The sequence below is a fragment of the Chiloscyllium plagiosum genome, unplaced genomic scaffold (assembly GCF_037043375.1).
Source record: "Chiloscyllium plagiosum isolate Xiang-an unplaced genomic scaffold, Cpla_swu_hap1 HiC_scaffold_15, whole genome shotgun sequence".
Lineage (NCBI taxonomy): Eukaryota > Metazoa > Chordata > Chondrichthyes > Orectolobiformes > Hemiscylliidae > Chiloscyllium > Chiloscyllium plagiosum.
This window is the reverse complement of record NW_028270153.1, coordinates 5,647,439-5,662,225: the sequence shown is the minus strand read 5'-3', so window position 1 is coordinate 5,662,225 and position 14,787 is coordinate 5,647,439. Positions and strand designations below refer to the sequence as shown.

Here is a 14,787-nt window from a genome sequence, read left to right as displayed (position 1 = left end):
CACAGCTGGAGTGATCCTCTCACCTGATCCCAGAACAACTGGGGCCTGCTGGGATTTCCCAGAATTCACCGGCATCCCAGGCACTGCTGCCATCTTTAAAAGCTCAAAATGCACTTAGACAAGCCCCGTCAGTCAGAAACTGCCCTGCACAGTCCTTGTCATCTGCCCCAGACACAGTCGACAGGATGTGGGGGGTGAAATCCTCGCCATGCTGTGTGTGGGGATTTGGAGGTTCCTGCAGGACAGGCTAGTGCACAGGAAGGACCCTACCACCCACAACTCACTCCCCCAACCCAACCACCTCACCTCCTATTAACAGGGCAGTAACAAACAAAGCTGCATCAGAACATTATTTCAATGTGCCAAAACACACTGCAGCACAGAGGAACCACACAGAGCAGAGGAAAATCACCTATACCGAGTATTCAGAAAGAATGGGTACCCAATGAACACAGTCTGCCGATTTCTCAGCAACAAACCCAAACAAGCAGACAAAACACATCCAGAAACACTAGCCACTCTCCCCTACATCAAAGACATCTCGGAAATGACTGCCAGACTACTCAGACCTCTTGGCGTCATGGTAGCCCACAAACCCACCAACACACTAAAACAGCAGCTAATGAACTTGAAAGACCCTATACAGACAAGTAACAAAACTAACTTCATTTACAAAATACCGTGCAAGGACTGTAACAAACACTACATTGGACAAACAGGCAGAAAACTAGCCACCAGGATACATGAACATCAACTAGCCACAAAAAGACATGATTCTCTCTCACAAGTATCCTCACACACAGATGAGGAAGGACACCACTTTGACTGGGACAACACATCCATCCTAGGACAAGCCAAACAAAGACACGCATGAGAATTCTTAGAAGCATGGCATTCCAACTGGAATTCTATCAACAAACACATCGATTAGACCCCATCTATCACCCCCTGAGAAAAGGAAATAACATCAATGCAGGAAATGACAACACCAACCCAAAGAAACCCAAGCACATAAGTAGAAAGCAGGAATTTTCAGCATTGCTTCACATGAGGTCCACTGAAGATGTTACCTAGTAAGGTAACGAAATGTCTGGAAATGAACCTTTCAGCTCAGCGAGCAAACCTACATCCAAAACCTCAACCATAGCTACAAATCTGCTCAAAACTCGCTAGGGCAGGACAAGATACCAGACCCTGTCCAGCCTGGGGTCTGGGATTACCACCTGGGTCAGTGCAGTCTCAGTGTCTGGAGGAATGCCCAGTGCTGCAGGAAAATGTCAATGCCCTTCTCCACTACGCTAGGACAAGTGCCGCCATCTTCTATCTGATATTTCACCTTCACTCTATCTCTGCTACTGTACCCACCTCCCACCAAGGCTCATGCTCCACCGATCTCACTACTGCCTGCAACATCTTCCCCCTCTCATTGTCACCAACCTTAAACCTGGACAGTAAAACTACCTAACTATTCAAGAAAGACATACATCATTTAAAAAAGAAAGTTTAAAGACATTAACATGCATGGGAAGAAAGCAGGAATATGACATTGAGATCACATTGTATGGTGGTGTAGCTTGAAGGGCTGAATGACCTACACCTGCTTCAGATTATAGATTCCTATGTACTGAAGGGGCAACTAGAAAAGTCTTTTGAGTACAGGATTTGGGAAGTCATATTGAGATTGTACAGGACATTGGTGAGACCTCTTCTGGAATACAGTGTGCAGTTCTGGTTGCCTAGTTATAGGAGGGATATTATTAAGGCAGAGAGGGTTCAGTAAAGATTTAACACAATGTTGCCAGGTATGGAAGGTTTGAGTTATAAATAAAGGCTAGGACTTTTTTCATGGAACATGGAGATTGAGAGGTGACCTTAGAGGTTTATAAAAGTAGCAGAAGGCATAGGGGACTGTCAAAGAATACTGGGGAAAATAGGTGGACTGGAGAGTTGGGTGGAGAAGTGGCAGATGGAGTTCAATCCAGGCAAATGTGAGGTGATGTATTTTGGGATGCATTCTCGAGTGAATTATACTGTAAACAGAAGAACCTTGGGAAAGTTGATGAGCAGAGAGATCTGGGAGTTCAGGTCCATTGTACCCTGAAGGTTGCTGCACAGGTGGATAGAGTGGTTAAGAAGGCATATGGTTTGCTTGCCTTCATCGGACGGGGTATTGAATGTAAGAGCTGGCAAGTCATATTAAAATTGTACAAGGCATTGGTCCAGCTGCATTTAGAATACCGCGTAAAGTTCTGGTCGCCACATTACCAAAAGGATGTGGACGCTTTGGAGAGGGTGCAGAGAAGGTTTACAAGGATGTTGCCTGGTATGGAAGGTGCCAGGTATGAAGAGAGGTTGAGTAGGTTAGGATTGTTTTCATGAGAAAAAAGGAGATTGAGGGGGACCTGATTGAGGTCTACAAAATCATGAAGAGTGTAGACAGGGTAGATACAGATAAGCTTTTACCCCAGGGTGAAGGATTCAATAATGAGAGGTCACGCTTTCAAGGTGAGAGGTGAAAAATTTAAGGGGGATACACGCGACAAGTACTTTACACAGAGGGTGGTGGGTGCCTGGAATGCATTGCCAGCAGATATGGTAGAGGCAGGCCCGGTAGATTCATTTAAGATGCGTCTGGACAGATGCATGAGTAGGTGGGGAGCAGAGGGATACAGATGCTTAGGAATTGGGCGACAGGTTTTGAGAGTGGATTTGGATCGGCTCTGGTTTGGAGGACCGAAGGGCCTGTTCCTAGGCTGTAAATTTTCTTTGTTCTTTGTAGAAGAAAGGAATATAGGCAGGATTAATCATAGGTGCCTTTTTCCTAGAATGACTAGGGAGCATATTTTTAAGGTGAAGGGAGGGAGATTCAAAAAAGACATGAAGGGCCACAGAGAGGATGGTTTGTGTGTGGAATGAACTCAGTGAGGAAGTGGTGGATGTGGGCACAGTTGAAACATTTAAAATACACTTAACGTTCATGAATAGGAAAGGTTTGGAGGGATATGGGCCAGGAGCAGGCGGGTGGGACTAGTTCAGTTTGGGATTATGGTCAACATGGACTGGTTGGGGCAAAAGATCTATTTCCGTGCTGTATGATTCTGTGAGGAAGAATGCATTTGAGTGATTGGTGGATGGGTTTTGATGCAGGCCAGTGTGAAGCATTGACCAGATGGGTCAAACAGTCTGTTTCTGCATTGCACAATTTGTGTCATTTTCTGCAACTCCTGATTTCAATATCAAATCCCGCTTTCTGCCTAATGATTCACTTGGAAATATTATCCGCGAGAGGCAGATGGCTCTGTGCTGTCGAGAAGTGAGGAGGAAATGAAAACCCAGCAGATGCTGGGAATTTGAATTAGATACAAAGTACTGGAAGTCTGCATTAGGTCAGGCCACCATGGAGCAAAGATAAAACTCAGGTTGGTGACTTTTTCAGTGGAACTGGGACAAGTTGGAGTAGTGATAGGTTTGAAGCAAGTATCGATAGGGAAAGGAGGAAGAGGAGGAGGAGAGAAAGGAAGGTCTGTGATTGAGGGAAGGCGATCAAAAGGCCAAAAGGAACGACAGTATGAGATAAAGTTATTTCAAATCAGTAACAACAGCAGCTCCATCAGGAATAAAACACCTGTTGTACCCAACAGGTTTGTGTGCCAATACAATCTGCCACAAAAATAAAAATCAAACACTTTTCTTTTGTGATGAACAATTATTAACTTGTTGACAGCTTCCTCCAGTCATTAAAAAGAAACAGGAGGCTAATCCATCCCCAGTCAGTTAAAAGTAGAGTCACCATAGTCCCAGAGGGTCATGGGACTGCTGACTATTTCAGAGAGACAACTGATGGTGGTTTAACCTGAGAGTCACCGTCCTCAGGTGAGGGGAGAGGTTGAGAAGGAGAGTCCTTCATGGTCACCTCAGGCGGTGTGGGAATTGAACCCGTAATGTTAGTGCCATTCTGCATCACAAATCATCCATAGAATCATACAGCACAGAATTAGACTCTTTGGTCCACCCGCCAATCATGTTCCCAAACTGAACCAGTCCCACCTGCCTGTGCTTGGCCCATGTCCCTCCAAACCTTTCTTATTCATGGACTTATCCAAGGGTCTGTTTAAATGTTGTAACTGTACTCACATCCACTGCTTCCTCTGGCAGCTCATTCCACACGTGAACCACTGTGTGTAAAAAGGTTGCTCCTCATGTCTGTTTTTTAAATCTTTCCCCTTTAACCTTAAAAACATGTCCCCTAGTCTTGAAATACCCCACCCTAGGGAAAATACCTCTATCATTCATCTTATCTATATCCCTCATGATTTTATAAACCTCTATAAGGTCTCAACCTCCTATGCTCCAGTGAAAAAAGTCCCAGCCTTATAACCCAAATCCTCTATTCCTGGCAACATCTTGATAAATCTTTTCTGAAGCCTCTCCAGTTTCATAATATCCGTCCTATAACAGGGTGACCAGAACTTGATATAGTACTCCATAAGACCATTTGGTCAAAACACAGATTAAAAGGGAGTGAAGGGTCTTTGTGGTTAAAGTGGGAAACCAAAGAGAAGGTTATGGGAAGTGAAATGTCATCTAATACCATCATAAGTAGATCCAGATCCAGCTGTAATGATTCCACAGCTGAAAGTGTTAAATTATGAGGCCAGGTTCATCGAGGAAATTTGTATTTTCTTCTTCTTCATGTATAGAGGACTAAACATGAACCATTCAAGGAGTTCAAAGGGATTGAAGGTCAGTTGGAGAAAAATAGTTTCCTGTAGTGAGGGAATGGGGCTAATCCAGAGGAAAGGCAGGGCAAGGAGAAGAACTTTTAAAATCAGAGCCAGGCCATTCAGGGGTGATGTCAGGAACACCAGGAAAGTTCAAATCCTCTTCTTCAAAAACAGCTGCTAAGATGGTGTCAATGGAGAATTCTGAAATAAATCCAGTACGGAGAGCAGATTTCTGTCTCTAAAGGACATTAGTGAACCAAATGGGTGTTGCTGACTTTTGCATATTTGTGGATTCTAGTTGCAAAGAAAATTGAAAGAGTGACATTTATATAGCACCTTTGTGTCCTGAGGACCTCTCAAAGTCTTTCACAAGCAATTAATTGCTTTCGGAAGTGTAGCCACTGTTGTAAAGTCATAAACAAAGCTTGAACATGAACACACACACACACACACACAGAGTTGCTGACTGGACCTCTCTAACTTCAAATAATGTTGAGCTTGCTAATATTGATATTGTTTGTGCATTTCCTGTGCAGCTGTAACCTTGTATACCTTGCTCTGTCTAAAAATCCCTATGATCTTTATGCTCTTGTTTGCTATGATCTGCCTGTGCTCCTTGTAAAACAAAACTTATCACTGTACTTAGGTATACATGTCCACAACAAATCAAGTCAACATGGTAGCCACATTTATATACAATACATTGTCACAAACAGATATATGATCATGACAAAATGACTGGTACCATGTACCAAAAAGCAAGAGGAAAATGGAAGTGATTTTAAAAAAATCAAGAAATGTATTCTGAGCTCAAGTCCTGTTATCAAGTTTGTCAAAAAGTGGTTTTACCTTGGCGAAAATGATTGATAAGCGGAGTTGTAAATTTCCATCTGAAATTACATTGCAAACGTCTCAGCCTTGGGAGAAGATTCCACCAGCAAGACTACATCACAGCACTCAACAGCCATGTAAATACTGGATCAAAAGGTGTTGACTGTACACCTGTGACAGCCATCATGCAATTTGAAGAAGGCATTAATTTATTTCAAATATAAATGCCATTCTCTTCCATAAGAACATAATTTGTTGCAACTCCTTCCATGTATCCTTAATGCTCAAAACCTTTTTAACCAAGTGAAAGATTATAGGGGAAGCAGTGGGCTTTTAATTGGGAAAATCAGCTAATGTTCTGGGGACAATGGGTTCAAATCCTGCCACAACAGATGGTGGAGTTTGAATTCAATTAAAGAATAAGATCTCTGGAATTAAAAATCTACTGATGACTTTGAAACCATTATCAATTGTCTTAAAGGGCCATCTGGCTCACTAATGTCCTTAAGGTGAGGAAATCCACCATTCTTGCCTACATGTGACCCACAACTGAACTCAAGCAGCGATGTAACCCAGCCATTGATGCCTACATCCTGTGGATGAATTCAAGAAGGTTAGTCCAGGGAGGAGCCCCTCAACATTTAGTGGAGTTATAGGTTCCCCCATGCCCAGCTGAGGGTGTACATGTGGTCAGAGTCTCAGTTTAATATCTCAGTAGGAATCTTGGTGTTCAAGCAGCTGTCCCACAGAATGCGGTCTGTAACATAATAATGGCACTGCGTTTCTGGTCAATCCTAAATTGAGATTGCAGCCATGAGCTTCACTGATTGTGATAAACTGTGGAATTTGCTGAAGGATCTCTGCAACATAAATAATCCCAGTGGATTTTTACAGATTAAAGTAATCAATCTGATTTATATAAGAGAGCATGATTTATATAGAGAACTGGTTGGCACACAGGAATCAGAGAGTTGGAGTAAACAGGTCCTTTTCAGAGTGGCAGGCAGGGACGAGTGGGGTATCATAGGGTTCTGTGCTGGGACCCCAGCTGTTCACAATATACGGAATGGTGGATCTGGCTCAAATGGCTGAATGGCCTACTCCTGCTTCTATTTTCTATGTTTCTGAAATACAATGGCTGCTGTAATCCTGAAATAAAAAATAAGAAAACGTTAAAAATAAATACTCAGCAGGTCTGGCAGCATCTTGGGAGATAACAAAAAAGATCATTTCAGCTCGATGATGATGAATGGTCAAAGACCTTAAACATTAACTCTGTTTCTGTCTTCACAGATGCTGCCAGACTTGCCCAATGTATTTGGAATGTTTTTATTTATATGCACTTAGTTAATTACACTGAAAATGTTATATTCTGTGAAAGAGCATGTTTAAACATAAACCATGGAAAAAAAAACAATCCTTATTCTCTCTCACCAGTTGAGGATAAGAATTGGAAATATCTTGTATCTGTATCAAAACCACCTTCATGGAATGAAATGTACACAGACCAGTTTCTTATTGGCACTGAGTCCCATGAACAATATCTCAAAGGACACGACCTTTATATTCCATGGCATTGTGTGGAATCTCAATGAATAATCACACTTTTACTTGCTCCTATTGAGAAGACTCCCAATGGACAAAACCTTTCCCTTTCAGTCCTACATTGTACACTGCCAATGGGCACTTTCATTAATTCATTGCACAGAATTCCAGTGGGTCAACATCTTTCCAATTAGTCTTATTGATTAGAATTTCAAAGCCAATCTGTTAACTCCTGGTATACACATAAGCTCTGGGACTATTCCTTTACAATCTGTCCCTTTGTGTGTAACTCCAGTGAACCAAAGATAGATAAGAACCTCTCTCTCAATGGCACACTGAGCTGGGACACTGGAGAACACTGGTTGCCTTGTATTTTCTGAGCAGTGTCATTGGCTGGTTTCAATCCTTTTTTGTTCCTACTCTCCTTGCAAGAAGTGTATATAATGAGGAATTGCTGATGAGTATTGGCCCCTGCACAGGACAGCACGGTAAGAGGAGAAGCTTCTATATATGGCACAAAAGAAGATGCCAATGTGGCTTCATAAAGAAATATAAGTATTAACTCTTCATGATGTCCAACACATTGAACCTGGGCACCCAGCAACCTTGAACATCTGCTTCACACGCGTATGATGAAGTATTTCACGGATAGAGTGAAGTGAATGAGGGAGAATGGAATGACAGGGTCAGATGAAGAGGGATGGGTGGAGATTTATGTGTATCCTTAACACCAGCACAGAGTGGGTGGATCTGGGGGCCTTTTGCTTTGCTGTAAATTCCTGTACCACCAATGTGAATCAGGCAGAAATGACAGAAAACAGAATATTAAGTGTTGTCGTAATATTACAGCTTCAATTGCATTTTTCCACTTGGGGCTGGGTGTTCCCCGATGAGCGCACAGACTGGATTACAGAACCTCAGACCCTTTAACCTCTTGTGTCATCAGCTTGGGTGAGGGCTCTGAAAAATCTCCACTTCCACCTCTTCCCATGCCACTCTGTCACTGACACCATTCTCAGCTATTAGCACCACTGAAGGAGGCCATTCGGCCCATTGTGTATATAATGGCTCTCTCTGAATGGTTTGATTGAACCTGCCTCCACCGTACTCATTGGGTTTCTACTCCCAACCACTCGCTGCAGTACAAAGGACTTTCCTCATGTCACATCTGTCAGTTCTTGTCAATCGCTTTATAAATCAGTTACACCGGTTTCAAGCCCTCTGCCAATTTCGCTCTGTCTTACCGCATTCAGACACCTCACAATTTTGAATACCTTGATCAAATGTCCTGTTGGCTTTCTTTGCTCCAATCCCAGCTTCTTCAATCCATTCATCCCTGGAAACAGTTTTGAAATTCTCTCCTGATCCTCAAGTCTAGGTACACTGCAACAGTTTGAAAAATGTTATGGCCCTGATACTGAGTTCTGAGAATCTCATCATTATAAGGAGATATTCTCCAATGTTCAACACCACTTGTGACTGATCTTGTATGTATAGTTTATATATAGTCCTCAAGTTTTTAAAAAAAAATTTACTCAGTTTCCTGTCACTCAGTACCTCACTCATACCGATACTGTCACAGTCCCTTTGATACAATCATTCCTGATATTTTGAGTGAACATACGCAGGTATTTTACCTCTAGAGCAGGTGGGAACCAGAATCCACTAGCCAAGAGATAAGAGACACTGCCACTGTGCCACAGGAGGTTCAAACTAATGTTTTAGTCTTCAAATTTGCAGACAAACCTAACATGTCAACTTTTTTACCCTCAACACCTCTCTCTGTTAACTCCCTCCTTGAAAAATTCAGTGAAATTAATTCAATGTTATTTGACCCCAACAAATCTTTTATCCAGTTAAGAAAATTTGCAGAAATAACCACTGATGTTAACCCTTTATATATTTATAAAAACATATAATTTGCCTTTGTTTGCTAACTCACAACACAGGAGCTGAGTCAGAACTGCATCTCATCCCCAGTGATTTTGCCAAACAGTGGGCTATTGGTGAACAGTCAATAAATTCTTCTTTAATGCTGTTAATTGAGTACATTTGTTTTGTTAAGTATTTGAGCCAGATTTATCAAACCTATGTGCTGAGACATTGCAACCATCCACTTAAGCAAGATTTTGTACTGAAGCTAATTAACCAGATAGATTTCAATGAAATGACCATTTGAATTTTTTTTGCTGATCAGGCTTCATTTGATTATTTTGTTGAAGTTAAGTCCAATTGCTCAGAGACCACGCGCAGAGGACACATTCTGATGGCCAAGCATTTGTTCGAATTGCCCGAAAGAACAAACCCATTCTCCTTCCTGTTAGGAGAATATCATAAGCAGCCACTTAAGTCCTGGCCTCATTCTAGTCTGCATCCAATATGGGACACGAGGACAGCTGAATTTCCAAGGTAGAGTAAGAGTGACAGCCCTTGACATCAAGTCTGCAATTCACCGAGTGTGGCATCACAGAGCCTGAGCAAAATCTGAATCAATGGGAATCAGGGGCAGACTCTGGAGTTACACCTGGCAAGATAACAGATGGTTGTGATTGTTGGTGATCAGTCATCTCAGCTCCAGGACATCTCTGCAGGAGTTCCTCAGGGTAACGTCCTCCGTCATTTTTTAACTGCTTCACCAATGACTTCCCTTTTCATCATAAGGTCAGCAGTGGAGATGTCCCCCAATGTTCAACACCATTCGTGACTGATCTTGAAGCAGTCCATGTTTCAGATGCAACAAGATCTGGATAACATTCTGGTTTCAGATAAGTCATAAGTAACACTCAGTGCTAGGCAAGGACAATCTCCAACAGGAGAGAATCTAACCATCTATCCTTGCCATTCAAAAAGCATTACCATCACTGTGAATCCCCCAAAAATCAACATCCTAGTGTTTACCATTGAGCTTTAAATACTCTGACTACAAGAGCCGGTCAGAGGTTGGGAATCCTGCAGTGAGAAACCCATTTCCTGATTCCTAAAACCTGTTCACTGTCAAAAAATGTTGGCCAGGAATGTGATGGAATATTCTCCGGTTCCCTGCTAGTTGGGAGCTCAGGATCCAGGCTAAAGCAGCCTGAATGGTGCATGATCTACTCCAATTCCTAACCCCCATCCTGTCCAGACAGTTACAGGTTCAGCAGGAGGAGGCACTGTAGAGCAACAAGGAGTTAGAAATTCCAGCAACTTTTTAAATGAGCATTTCATAACTAACTTTGGGAAATTGATCTCAATTGGAACACCCTTGATTTGTTACCCTCACTCAGCATAGGCTATATGCATAAAGTACTCAAAACAAAACCTTAGCTAATGTTGTAGACTGTAAAATTCAGTCAAATTGATAAATGACTCATAACTGTGGCTCAATTTGGAACTGGTTATATAATTCTGCTGAGTAAGAATTTCAAAACCAGATTGAGTAAAATTAATGCAACCTGCTCCTAATAATTAGTTTCCTGCTTTACTCTGGGTCAGACTTGATGACAACAACTTGCCTTTATATAGCATGTTTACTGTAGAAAAAAAATCGCAAGGTGCTTTACAGTAGGCTATGAAAAAAGATGAAGTTGAGGAACATAGAGTTATTAAGACAGGAAACCAAACACCTGGACAAAGAAGTATCTCAAACGTGAAACAGATTTGGAGAGATTTAGACTTTCAGTGCAATTACAGATGTCTCTCATACCAAGACCTGGGATCAAGATGGGGATGTGTTTCATTGTGGTGACTGTACACTGATGACACAGCACTAGCCCATTCAGCCCCTTGAATCCCACCCAGATCCCTGCATTTTCAATGGCAATCCACCTCAGCCTGCATGTCCATGGACACTATGGGTAATTTAGCATGGCCATACCTTTGGACTGTGGGAGGTGCCCAGAGCACCTGCAGGGTGTGCAAGCACACACACACCCCAACCCATGGATGGAATTGAACCCAAGTCCCTGGTGCTGTGAGGTAGCAGTGCTAACCACTGAGCCACTGTGTTACCCCCATGTTGGCAAGTCATTGATGGACAAGTAGTTTAATAAAACATTACCCTATCAGCCAGTGCTAAAATGGGATAATAATACTACAACAAACCAACTAAATACTTAACAGTTACAGAACAATATTTTGAATAAGTAGAAAATAATAAAATTGTTCAGTTATGAAGATAAGAAGATAAATAATTACAAAATGCATGTCTCCTTAATGCATAGAATAAAAATGTAAGGTTGACAGCATCCTTCATTTAATATTAAAATCCATGTTGTCAGAGATTCAGTTAATTAAATTCTCAATCAGTTATAATTATTTGAATCTTATAAAGTTGGGAATTAACCTTTCTCATAGTCTATTCATTCTCTGCGTGATTTGTACTATGGGGCTTTCCTCCTCAATTCCATCACATCACTTACTTTCCTCTGGTCGAGGCAAGAGATAGTGGAAATGGGAGGCAGGATTCAGGAGTGTTCCAGCAAAGTCTAGATAGCAGTTCTTTGTTTTTCAGCAAGGGATTACATTGTTTGACTACGTCAGAGTAGATTTGGTACATAACTTGAAACTGAGAAGAACTGTAGTTGCTGAAAATCAGATACACAAACAGAAATTGCTGGAAAAGCTCAGCAGGTCTGGCAGCATCTGTGCAGAGAAATCAGAGTTAACATTTCAAACCCAGTGACCCTTCCTCAGAACTAGATTTGGCAAATGTTACCCAAGATCAATTTCTATGCTGACTTCTGAATGTTTTTGAGCTTGTTCACATGTTGATTGGTAAATCAAGCATTCCGAATCAGTGTCATTTATATGACAATGGGTAGTACATATCTATCAAACACTGTAAATAGGTCAATTTGAGATAGTTGTGGTATTTGAGATGATTTGCAATGTGACCATAAAGCCATCAATCAGCTTTGACAATGTGATGCTACAAGGTGTGGATATCTTTATATATCTGGGTACTGCAATCGCAAGCAATCTGTCATTTGATACTGAAATCAACACGCATTGCAAATGTTACAGCTGCTATATTCCAAGCTGAGTAACAGAGTGTTCAAGAACAACACCTGACTAAGAGCACCAAAACTGCCAAGGTTACATCCTTCTATGATCATCCTCAGCACATCCCTCTACAGTGGTGAGATAGACAAAGGAAGTGGGCAATGTATCAGGATGGTAGACAGGTTAGAATTTGGTGTTTTGTGACAAGAAGCTTATTTCTGGAGACCTTATTCACAATAAACATTCCCAAGTTAGAACAAATCATCTAGGAATGTGTGCACCTGAAATTCATAAAGGTCTTGACTTTGCTTAGAGAGAGTCATGATCAGAACAATTAGGGAAGATTATGTTGCGAATCATTATGTCCATTGCTTAATGATGTAGTTCATGTCTGGAACCAAAAGAGAAAATGCTGGAAAATCTCAGCAGGTCTGGCAGCATCTGTAAGGAGAGAAAAGAGCTGACGTTTCGAGTCTAACTGACCCTTTGTCAAAGCTTTGACAAAGAATCAGTTAGACTCGAAACGTCAGCTTTTTTCTCTCCTTACAGATGCTGCCAGACCTGCTGAGATTTTCCAGCATTTTCTCTTTTGGTTTTAGATTCCAGCATCTGCAGTAATTTGCTTTTATCCTTAGTTCATTTCTGGACTTGATTGAACACAACATAAGGATTATGTTGCAACCAAACGCAAGTTGCTGTACAAATAATTGGCGTGTTCTTTTTTCTTCAGCTTGAACTATAGTGGAGTCTGCCTGGCCTCTGATGGGCTCTTCAGGGATTTTCTGGATGGAATGGGTCCTGCACAGTTTGTGGGGCGTCAGACACTGGCCACACCATCGATGGGTAAGAAACTCTTGACTCCTCATTGATTAAAGCTTCAACATTGACCTAATATGATTTTGTGAACCATGTAAGAGAGCCCTTAAGAGTATGCCCATCCTGGTCATATGAACAAAGGCACGCAACCTTCTGGATCTTTTAACTTCCAGCTTTCCAAAGTCCTGGATGGAATTTAACCCAGGTTCCCCAAGATCCTATCCACAACTCCCCCACCCCACCCCACCCCCAGGAGCATGTTTTGAATCTGATTATTAGGCCCCATGACCCCATCCCACCACGGGACACACAATGTTAAGAAAGGGGGAAAATGGGATTTGGCCCATGTGATTGTGTTCCCCTGATTTCAGCTTCTCCAACATCTTCAACCATACATAATGGAGGATTAACATCGTGTGCAACATGATTGAGACTGTGAAAGAGAGAGCGAGTCACAACTGGGAAAAAATTAGTAATAATTAAAGACGTAGAGAGTGAGACAGCAAAACTGAGAAAGAGACAGATTATTAAACATTGGGAAGAAAGAGTGGGAGGGAAGAGATAATGGTGAGTTTTTAAAATGTCATTTGTTTGCCATGCCACAGAATAGAGTATAGCAGGCTGTATAATGGGGGATAGCAGGCTGTGTGATAGGGGATTGCAGGCTGCATGAGAGGGGATATCAGGCTGCATGAGAGGGGATATCAGGCTGCATGAGAGGGGATTGCAGGCTGCATGAGAGGGGATTGCAGGCTGCATGAGAGGGGATTGCAGGCTGCATGAGAGGGGATTGCAGGCTGCATGATGAGTGATAGCAGGCTGCACGAGAGGGGTAGCAGGCTGCACGAGAGGGGATAGCAGGCTGTACGAGACGGGATAGCAGGCCGTATGACGGGGGAATAGCAGGCCGTATGACGGGGGATAGCAGGCCGTATGACGGGGGATAGCAGGCCGTATGACGGGAGATAGCAGGCTGTACGAGAGGGGATAGCAGGCTGTACGAGAGGGGATGGCAGGCTGTATGATGGGGGATAGTAGGCTGTATGATGGGGGATAGCAGGCTGTATGATGGGGGATAGCAGGTTGTGTGATAGGGGATAGCAGGCTGAATTGTAGGGAATAGCAGGCTGTATGTCCATTGTAGTCAATAGAAATCCCTGTGTCTATTTTAGAGAATAGCAGTAACTGTGCATACAATGGAGATTAGCAGCCCCTGTGCATATGCACGAAATATCAAGTCTCTTTGTACAGAGGTGAGTAGCAATTCTTGTGTATATTACTGAGAATAGGAACAGTTGTTTATATATTAGAAATAGCAGTCTCAGTGTACACTGACCTGAATAGCTTACCATGTTTATGTTAAATGGAAAAGCAGTCACTGTAAATATTGTAGGGAACAGCAGACCCATGTGCATCTTAGTTTGAAGAATTCAAAAGAAGCATATTATCTAAATGGTGAGAGATTGCAGAGCTTTTGAGATGCAGAGGGATCTGAGTTTCCTCGTACATGAATTGTAAAAGGCTTGTATATAGGTACAGTAAGCAATTAGGAAAGTCTACTGAATGTGAAAGGAATTGAACATAAATATTGGGAGGTTATATTTCAATTACAATGTACTCAGACTCCCAGCCTCAGCGTAGACCCAGACTCAGACTCCCGGCCTCAGCGTACACCCAGACTCAGACTCCCGGCCTCAGCTCTGACCCGGACTCCCGACCTCAGTGTGGATTAAAAACTCTCTGGGCTAATGGTCGGATACTTGGTAGTGTGGATGAGCAGAGGGATCTTGGTGTCCATGTACACAGATCTCTGAAAGTTGCCACCCAGGTAAATAGTGCGGTGAGGAAGGCATATGGCGTACTGGCTTTTATTGGTAGAGGAATTGAG

At 42.3% G+C, this 14,787-nt stretch overlaps 1 protein-coding gene across 1 annotated transcript in view; it reads left to right on the top strand.

Moving 5' to 3' along the window:
• Window positions 1-14,787, top strand: part of rims4 (regulating synaptic membrane exocytosis 4) — a 131,824-nt gene that overhangs the window by 80,856 nt on the left and 36,181 nt on the right. Inside the window, exon 3 of the mRNA XM_043709993.2 lies at window positions 12,814-12,926. Coding sequence (XP_043565928.2) covers window positions 12,814-12,926 — 113 coding nt within the window. The remainder of the gene's footprint in view (window positions 1-12,813; window positions 12,927-14,787) is intronic.